At 43.9% G+C, this 10,170-nt stretch overlaps 1 protein-coding gene across 1 annotated transcript in view; it reads right to left on the bottom strand.

The window, feature by feature from the left end:
* Positions 1 to 937: 937 nt before the first annotated feature.
* LOC104622823 (autism susceptibility gene 2 protein-like) overlaps positions 938 to 10,170 on the bottom strand; it is a gene marked incomplete at its 5' end in the record, with an annotated part of 20,983 nt that continues 11,750 nt past the window's right edge. The window contains 4 exons of the mRNA XM_010289707.1: positions 938 to 2,467; positions 4,505 to 4,745; positions 5,755 to 5,838; positions 7,628 to 7,705. Coding sequence (XP_010288009.1) covers positions 1,234 to 2,467; positions 4,505 to 4,745; positions 5,755 to 5,838; positions 7,628 to 7,705 — 1,637 coding nt within the window. The remainder of the gene's footprint in view (positions 2,468 to 4,504; positions 4,746 to 5,754; positions 5,839 to 7,627; positions 7,706 to 10,170) is intronic.

The following is a 10,170-nucleotide window of genomic DNA, read 5'->3' as shown; positions in this document are numbered from 1 at the left end:
AAAAAAAAAGGAAAAAAAAATAAGGAAAGGGTCTGCCGCATGGTACTGTGCCAGTTCCATCTGCTTTTGCCAGCTTGAAAAGTAGGAAACCAAAATTCCCTTCCAGGAGCGTGTGTCTCTCTCTTTCCTTGACGAACTGTCCCTTGTGTTTGTACAAAAAAATTCAGTCTCTCTTTATTTTTTTTTTTTGTTAAACACAAGCATCCTTCTTCCTGTTCACATGCCATTGCCATTCTGTCTCCATAGTTGCGAGTTGGTTGTTTTTGGGTCGTTTTTTTTTTTTAAACCTTCCTCCCCCCAACATCCACTAAGACCTGCCTCCAAGTTCTTGCATAGTTGAAGTATATATGCCGTACTTAGCTTTCTGAGTGTGAATTTCTGACTGTGACAAGAGTATGAGTTGTAACCATGTTAACAAATAACCAGAGTGGTTCTAGAAACCATTTTTATAAAGTCTACCTATGTTAAGAATTTAATATTGGTGTACATTTATATTAACAGAATATTTACAGTTTGTTTTCTTTGTTTTTTTTTTGTTTAAAACAAGAAGTCAAAAAAAATTCCTCTTAAATTTCTGCATAATATAATAAGGCAAAAAACAAACAGTTTTGTACATTATTATTATTATTAATATTTTAATATATATCTGTAACTTCGGTTCCAAAGTACCAAGGTAAGTGATCAATTGGCCTCAGAAGGGAACCTCACAGTGGACTGTAAAACTACAGTATTTCCATAAATAATACTTTTAAGAAACCCTGGGTATTTTTTTCTTAAGGATCTGAGGCCTTTAAAATGCAAATTTAACTAAAAACAAAAGCAAAATTTCTTCTTTTTTTTAAGTGAATAAAGAGCACAAAATTAAAAAAAATACAAATCCATTAAAAATGTTTCTCACATTTGGGAAAAAATGTACAAACTTGATATTTTTAACTCATTTTTTTTAGCACAGAAACAAAAACCAAAAACAAAAATCAATACCTATATATTAAATTCCCGTTCTCAGCAACCTTCTTGTTGGAAAGTCTGCACCCCCGACCCCATTATTTATGGAAATGTGCTTAACTTCTACAAATTTTACATTAAAAAAAAAAAGTTTACAGCAGTGCATTTTGTAAAAGGTTTGTTTTTTGTTTTTTTTTGTTTTTTTTTTCTTTTTTTTTCATTTGTTTTGTTTGTTTGTTTTGTTTGTTTGTTTTATATACAGACGAGTTTAAAATTCAATGTTGGGGACTATCGTGCCTCTACTTCTTTGGGGTTCCTAGAGGGGGAGTAGTCCCTGGACTCTGAGTTTGTGAGTGGAGTAGTCCTGCGTGGGGAGGCAGGTCTGGTGCTGCTCGCTGGTACAAGAGGCGGTGGGGCGCTCAGCGCTGCAGTTGGTGGGTTCCTGTTTAAAATCCCGTTGTGCATGGCAGTGGATGGACTCAGTCTGGGGTAATGCATCCCGCTTAAATGAGGCATGAAGGATGGCACATGTGCCAGGTGACTTTCGATGGGGGACGAGTGCAAGTGGTGCATTCTGGCACGCTCAAGTTCTTCCCGTAAGTGCAAGCGCTCTCTTTCCTCCACTTGCCGCAACCGCTCCTGCTCTCGGCGGGCTTCAAGAAGGTTTTCATGGTTATAGTCGTGTGGCTCCCTGTCTCTGTAAGAACGCTCATGGTCGTAAAATCCAGAGGTGGTAGGGAACCTATGGATAGGATCTGTCCGGAGCTGGAAGTCCATTCGACGGTGCAGGTCTAAGCTCCGGTAGGCATCTCGCAATGGGTCCCTCATTGGGTCCCAAGAAAATCCGGGATGCGGCAGCCTCTCTCTTCCTGACAAAGGATTCATGCCTATGAGCGGGGTCATCATTCTGCTGCGGTCCAGAACGTTCATGTTGTTCATCTGGTGCACGCTGCCCATGGAGAGGGGCATAGAGGCAGCCATCGAGTGAGGCAATGATAATCCATGCAAAGTAGGTGGTGGGGGATGCTCCACAGATCGGGAGTGCTGTGAAGGCTCAGACCCTACCACCAGCACGTCACTGTCTTCCTTCCTCTCCTCTTTGACTTTGATGTCATTCTTAATTTTCTGGAGGTCGCTGGGAAGCTCTGTCTTTCTCTCCATGTCCTTGCTCATTAGATTGGTAAGCTTCAAGCTCTCACTTAGTGCAGGTTTGCTGTATGGGGATACAGACTGGATTACTGGTTTTGTGTTGTCCTCAGAGGGTCTCTTATCATGGCTTGGAGTTTCCTTCACTGGGGAACGGCTCTCTTTAATCTTGTGTTCTGCTATGGGCGGCTCTCTCAGCCGGTCAGGGTGCTCTCGCTCGGGTTCTTTGGACCTTTCCCTTTCACCGAGGCTAACCTGCCTGATGGGATCGCTGGAGGTTTGGCTGTTGCTGCGGATGAGATTGCTTATCTGATGTGTCACTGGAGCTGATGCCGGTGAGGATCTGTTTGAATGTCTGTTTTTATCCATGAGGTCTCTGTAAAAAGAGAACAGACATCCTTGGTTTTGTGTGAACAAACATACATGTGATGTTGGACATGCACAGTGCTGCATCCAGTTGCGTAATTCGAGATTGCTCAGAAGATTATTTGAAAAGCTCTGCTAGCATCAGCTATAGCTGTGATGCTACACTAAAAGACACGCACTACCTGCCTTTGCATACTACATAGAGAAAAAATGTTACATGTCCACAAATTTGGGGACTAAATTAGGGATGCATTTAAAAAAACACCCTAAGAGAAAGACCACTTCACTGAGAAATGTAGAGAAAGAAGAATTCTAGACAGTTTATTTTTTTAAAAAAAGATGCTTATTGTGTGTTCATATATACATCTTGCTGCCAAACAATGGGTCTTCTTGGCTGCAACACTCTTAACTCAGGTTCTTTCCCTAAAACATGGCTCCAGGCACACAGAGCAGAAGCCCACAGAAATGTATGCAGGTCCTTCACAAGACAGTCTCGTCAACTGGAAGCAGCTATAACATGATGCTTATTTTCCTATGGAGCTGCAGGAGAGTGTTGTTGGCAGTTTGGGCAGGTAAGCTAAGTGCTTAAGGAAAAAATAGCCTCAAAGAGGCCACGAAACTGAGTAACTGACCTCCATTTCAAGAGGACCTGCTATGAGGAACAAGCTGTTTGATGACACTGTCCATGGCTTAGAAAGAGGCATGAGGGTTTACATTTGTAACTGCACCTCTCTCTCTGAGCAAGCCAATTAATCACAGTTACTCCCACCTCTTTAAGAGGGGAATAAATAATGCTCACCTTTTAAAAGCACTTTGCTCTGAATGAGACACTTCAAATGCAAAGTATGATGGTGTGATTGAGAGAACTGCATTATGCAGCTGAGAGGCTCACTGATGCCCAAGTTTTACGCTGGGTTTGCTTTCGAGAGCTGTAAGACCCGAGTGCTGAAAGCTGGAGGTGTTTTGGGGAGTTCTGTAAGTATTTATCCTTTATGATTGCATTTGCTATACCCGGATTTCTTCCTCTGCGGTAGTCCTGACTGCTGTCAAGGATATGGTTTATTAAAACCCATGTCCGAACAGGGATGCTGGGGACAGCTTAAGCTGAACTAATAGAAATGTAATAGAGATGTTAACCCCTGTGTGAACACTCCTGAGAGTAAAGTAGCCTTGGTTTGCAAATGAATTACACTAAAGCCAAGAAGGGAGCTTCCTACCTGAAACACTACCCATGCAAGGAGGGGTGTCAGACAATTTAACATTTAAAGCAAGATGATTTTCAGCCTATCGCTTCCATATAAACTTGTTCACAGGCACTGCCTGAAGACCTCATTAAAAGCACTCCAGGCAAAGTATGAACCCCCATCACTAGTCACATACACACATCTAAGACGTGCAGGCTGTTATTGCCTACAAAGAAGTAGCCTGTTGGAGACAACCGGGCTCTGGAATATAAAGGGCTTTACAGCTTCAAAATCATATAACTGGAAGCTAATGAAGTATCTACAGCCCAGGCGATATAGTCCTGTCATTGTTAATAAAGACTTGTCTACAATGCAATTTTTTAAAATCAGTTTTGCTAATGGATTCATGCACACTGCTCCAGATACAGGCATTTGCATTTTCATCTCGTTAATGTCCAGCTAACATTTGAATTCATCAGCATATCTGTACATTAATGAGAACTAAGACTGTCTCCAAAGGACCCATCACAATGCTACCTTCATATTTTCAGAATATACAGCAATCCTAAAGCAGCTGCATTGAAAACAGTCAAGTATACCCTGAAAACACAGCGACACGCTCATTTCCTCAGCCTAGTGCTATTAACCTACTAGTAGGGACTGGCTTACCGTATTTCCACAGAGGATGAATCCTGAAAGGCAAACAGGTTTTTTGTGTTACTAGTACTTGTGCTTATCTGAAGGCAAGGTCTGTCAGCTGCTTCAAAGACAAGCAACATTTTGCTCTAAAGATGATTTTAAAATGTGAGGAATTAGGAAAAATACAGAGGAAAAAGAAGTGCTCAGAAGCATGTGCCACTTACCTCTCTTTGTCTCTGTCATCTTTACTCAAAGAAAGATCCCTCTTCTCAGGCTCTCGCTCCCGCTCTCTGTCTCTGTCATGGTTTGTCACTGAGGAGCTTCGCTCAGAATCAGTGGGCTTGGGCCACTGTGGAGGTGTTGGGAAGGACGGTGGGGTCCGATGGAGTCTATTCCATGGCTCATGGGGATTATTGAAATTCTGCAGGTTTGGGCCATCTTTGTGAGTAAAAATGTTGTTGTGAGCTAGAATAACGGCATGGGGAAGAACAGTTAAAAATAATTGAAACTAAATAATTTCATATACATTTTGCACAATGCTAATCACAACCAGAACTGTCCTTTCAAGACTTTTTAATATAGAGCTAACGGTGAGAGGGAGCTACTAGCAGGTGGACACAGGTACCTCCAACACTGGGTGTAAGATCCACCAGCTCTTTTAAGACTATCAGCAGAGGAAGCTTTAACTATACATCTGAGTAACTCAGAGATGACTGAAAATGCCCAGCTCCTCTTCTCCCCCCACCCCGGCAAGGGTTCCAGCACAAAAGCAATATTCTTCCTCAGCTCCACTCACTGGCAGAAACTTTATCAGTAGTTACAAGCAACCAGCTGCCTCCAGCTGAGGATTCAGGGATTTTTTCGTTAAAGAAACCAGACTACTTGGTGGTATGTATGTGTGTGTATAAAAACAGACCTTGGCTGTAGGCTTTTCAGAACAGTCACCTGATTTTCCTCCATCAGTCTTCAACTGATTCCTGTTGCACCATGAGATGCAAAAACATGCTCTCTTATGTGCAGCTCTCAAGCATGTCTTGTCTACAGGTAACATGCTTTTGAAGTAAAATCCTTTTATACAGGTAATTTAAACTTCAGACAACAGTTACAGAGGAAGTCTACATGCTGTATTAGGAGAAGTATCAATAGCTGTTCCACTGTGTGTCCTCACTGTTGAAGGGTGCTACTTTAGATGCCCATAGGGACCCAGAGCTCAGTGGGGTCTTGCACCTCTCTAGGAGCACACAAGGTACCAACCTTCAGCAGTGAGGAGACACAGAGCACAGCTAGTGATGTCTGTGACATGCAGAAAAGCTCCCACCGCAGAGACCTGGAAATCTTAGGTGCAGTGTTTTCAGATAGGAGAATGGAGGTTAGGAATTAAACTTCTTTAAAAACTACCACCAGCTGCTGTAAATATTAGCATGTGGCTTTTCTGGAAGGGATGTTTGTCTGCAGTAACCCAGCCAGTACTTACTCAGAGCATGACTGCCTAATCCTCCAAAGGCATTGCTGCCTAAGTTCCCAAGGCCGCTGAAGGTGCTTGACCTGCTAAATGGATCTGGAAAGGCAAACAGGGATTTAGCAGGCATTTAGCCAAGAATGTTGGAGAATGAAACGCACCCCTCCCCTTCTTAACGGTCTGAATCCAAGTAGGATTAGGCCAGACTTTAAGCTGATCCTTCTCATTGCAAGGTTCTTTGCACAGAAAATTCCCATCATGTTAAAATGGAAAAGGGATTCAGTGCTCACTCTGCAAACAGGTGCTGTAATAAACTTTTGTATGCCAGTCAGAGGGGAGCTAGAAATTAAGGTCTAATAACTGAAATTCGGGTGGCTGCTGCTCAGCTATAACTCTCCTTCCTTATCAGTACTAGTAGTAGAAGCATTGCAACTGCCTCGAAAGAAGAACCTCAGCAGGCTCCAGTCAGCATCTTGAGGGGATGCATCGTTTCACTTGTTTCTGTATACAACTTTCTGCCCTCTTTGCAATAGTGCGCAGAGACAGTCCTAAGCTAATTGCTACAGACATCCATCCTTAGACCAACTAAACACGTGGGCCTGTTTGTGCCAAAATCCTCTCCCATAATAGGTTCCTTGATCCCAGTGGTGGTGGAAATGATAGTATGGTCTTAGGAGCTACTATGACAAGGGAATGGAAGGCTTGTGTGCTCTTGAGGCAAAAAGACGACTCTTGCCTTTCCTAGTCAAGTATCAAACTTTTGGCTACTGGCACTTGACTTTATAGAAAGTTCTGCTTTTTTTTTTTTCATTAAAGGCACCCATCATTGGAAGAGGTTCCTCTATGAGCAGATATAGCCTGACTCAGGTTTCTGCACTCCAGAGATGGCTACACATTAAACTGAACCATCTTACTTGTTTTCTTTCCTACTGGTCATCTCTAAATACCTCCTGCTCCTGCCCACTGCTTTTTGTCTGTCCCTTTAAAATCTTTCAACTTGCCATTCTACAGGAGGTGAGGTGCTCTCCACTTCCTCATGGATATCCTTATAATTAAAATATCAAGGCAAATAGCATAAATAGCTTGGATCTTTAAGCAAACAGCTATTTGCTTATTTACTTATTTTTAAACAGCTTTTCTTGCCCTTTACCTTTGATATTAAGTAGTTGAGTGACTCTGTAGAGATACAGTTAATTTTGACAGAATGTTCAGGAACTATTGTAAATCTGGGTATTTGCAACAGAAAAAAGTCTACTAGGTCATGTGGCATGCTACATTTACTGATTGGATGAGTGTTACTAAAACATTAATCAACAGAGCTTGAACTTTAATTGGCAATGAGCTGCTTGTGAGCTTCTAAAATGAGGAAATTTGAGAAAATCAGGCTCTACTTACTGCCAATTAGGAAACTGAAAGGCTGGCAAAATGTGCAGAACAGCTATTTGCCAGGAACTGTTTACTGAACTTTATTAAAGAACCCAGCCAAGAGCTTTCACAGGTGAGAAAGGGTACGGGAGGAGTCCATTTTAAGCCCATTGTTTGAGGTACCTTTGGATAAATTTCCCCCGTTTCCTTGGGCATATTCAGCAGCACAGAAGGGCTCTACAGGCCGTATTTCAGCTCCTGTGCAGTGTCCCAGTGGTGACGGACGTGCCTGCCTGCCATGCCCTTTTCTCTTGCAGGAGAGGGTCTGCTAACCCTGCCCCTCTCCTTTGGAGGTGAGCAGAGGCTGGCGTGGGTGGGAGGACTCCCTGGCTAGCTTCTGGTTCCCGAGACAGCGTAAGCCTCTCCCTCCCCATGTGCCACAGTGCCTCAAGGCAGGACAACACCAGAGAGCCAGGAATGTGTCAGAGGTATAAAGGTGAAGGCAGAGTTTACTTACACTTACCTGCCAAGTGGTTAGTAGGCAGGAAACTGCTGTGGTGAGGTGAAGGACCGAAAGGGGCGGTGGCTGGATGTGTCGCACCTGTGAGAACAAGGTCCCTTTTTAGTTCAGTGGCAAACAGCGGCTTGCATACACAGAGGTCCTGGCCATCGCACTTGAGAACCAGATGCAAAGGCACAGGCCAGATGTAAACACAGAAAGGCAGGGGAAGACCCCAAACACCCGCCGGGCGAGCTACGAGCAGGACTCCTCCGAGTGCCCTTCAGAGGAGCCCGTGGGCACTAGGAGGCAGGAGGAGACCTTGCACCGAGTGTCGCTCACCTGCGGCAGTGAGGAAGTGGATCTCTTTGTCTGGCATTTTCAGTCACTGCTCAGTGTTTACATTAAAAAGGGTCAGCCCAGGTTACAGGCCCAGACAGAAGGTCCTGGGAAGTGACTGATGAGAGTCTATATGAAACACCAGTTAATGACAGGCCCACAGGGAACATCCATCATGCCCCTCCCGTGAGAGCTCCATCTACGCTCTGACATCTGTCTCTGCATCCACAGGCTCCCCCCGAGGTATTTTTTTCCCTTTCCTAGACACTGCTCATTGCCAAGGTGCCACGTTACCTTGTGGGAAAGGAACACCACTGTTGCGCATGCTGGATTACATTAGTTTGAAGCAAGGGACAAGAATGGGCTGAAATAAGCTGGTCTGGCCTGTATTTCAAGGTGGACCAGGCTCATGCAGAAAATTCTGCTCTCTTTTCAGAGCGGAAAATGAGAGATTTGCCTCCTTCGCAGGCAGACGTAGTGTGAAAAGCACTGGTGTTACCTGCCACTGGGATACATGGTTTTTGGAGGAAGATTAACTCCCACATATCCTGCAAATGACAGTATGTTTGGGCCTGGCTTTTGTCCCCTAAGATTAGTACAGATGATTTTCAGGATGCATGTGAAATCAGCTTTTGAATGTTTATGTTTCAGAGGTGTGTGACAAAATGTTTCTGTGGCTCCAGTATTACGCTGACAAGACCAGCCCTCCCCAGCTGTTTAGACTGGGAATGTCCTTTAGGTGCCTCCTCCCTGCCAGTACTTCCACTAGCACAGACACAGCAGAATTAGGAACTATCACAACTTCCAGATGCTGCCCATATGCAAACACTTCTGCCTCCCTTGCAGAAAGCACAACCTGCCATACCTGTGCATTAACTGTCTCATTTTGTTAGAAACTAGCAATTCCACACAATGACAGAAGCAGCACTTCCCCGAGGACACGTTAAGTCATGCGCAAAATAGACCAACACCTAAATAAAGCTTCTCTGTGCTCTTTTCTCATGTATTTTGCTGGTAAAAAGTTAACCTCCCTTAATACTGGGAAGAGTAACAGATCGACTCTAGCAAACGTCAGCAGCCATACGGGGCATGAACATGGGCTCTTCACTAACAGCTCACTTACCCAGTCACTGCTTTCTCAACTGATAACTTACTATTATAGAAAAGAGGATTATGATCCTTCTCCTCCCACCTGGCGCTCCAGCTCTCCTGTCCCCTTCACCACAAAGACTTCTGCCTCGTCTCTGGCCCATATGAGTGATTCCCACCAGTGGCAGACCTGCTCTGCTAAGTTCCTGCCCTTCATCTCCAAGCCACATCAAATGCCCATTTCCACCATATACCATCAGTGCCGATAACACTGTGGGAGGTCACTGCAAAAGTGAGTGAAAATGGAGGGAAGAAATTAATAAGCACAGGAGAAACTGCACCCCAAAGCAAGCCCAAACAGAGTTTTATGGAGGTGCTGGTCAGTCCCTGACCTGGTCTTCCTTGGTGACAGAGCCCAACAACAGACAGTCGCTGTGAAATGCACTCATGTGTCCAGAACATGAGCAAACTATAAAATCGGAGAGGGAGACAGTGCTGCATGTCCCCCACCAGCTTGGGCATCACAAACCTAAGCAGCCAGAAAATGAGTTGAGGAAACTTAAGAGAGACAACGGCAACAAGACCTGGAGTTATCTATAAACATTCTGACTGCTCCAGTGCTTCAAGACAGATGGAGACTGTCATCTTTCTAATCCTTTAAGATTTCAGAAGGTGTATAATGGATGGGAGGTTTCTTCAAAGGAGACGGCTTACAAACTCAACTACATGGGCTGATAATAAAAAATCCTCTGGAGAAAGCCAGGAGCGGCATTGCAGGCTGTCAGGTAGTTATTAAATATAGCGTCTGCCAGGCAGCCGAACATCCGTCCTGAAGACAGGTGGCCCTAAGATAACTTATGTCTCCCACAGTAACTAGGCAATGCAGCAGAACCAATGATTCACATCAACTGCACGCTTGTTCGATAAGGTGAAAAGAATACCTCGGATATTGCAGAGTAAAAGATTTATTCATCTATATATTACTGCTGCAATGTTTGCTCACTTTGATAGCACTCTTTACCTAGATTTACCGTGCGATGGCTCTTGTGATTAATATACTCATGGACAAGTTGCTGTAAGGTTGTTTATCTCTAGTGGAAGTTTTCTATTCATTTGCCTTCTTTAATGTTTCTATTCCA

This window comes from Phaethon lepturus, unplaced genomic scaffold (genome assembly GCF_000687285.1).
Source record: "Phaethon lepturus isolate BGI_N335 unplaced genomic scaffold, ASM68728v1 scaffold40896, whole genome shotgun sequence".
Lineage (NCBI taxonomy): Eukaryota > Metazoa > Chordata > Aves > Phaethontiformes > Phaethontidae > Phaethon > Phaethon lepturus.
This window is presented reverse-complemented; position numbering and strand designations above follow the sequence as displayed.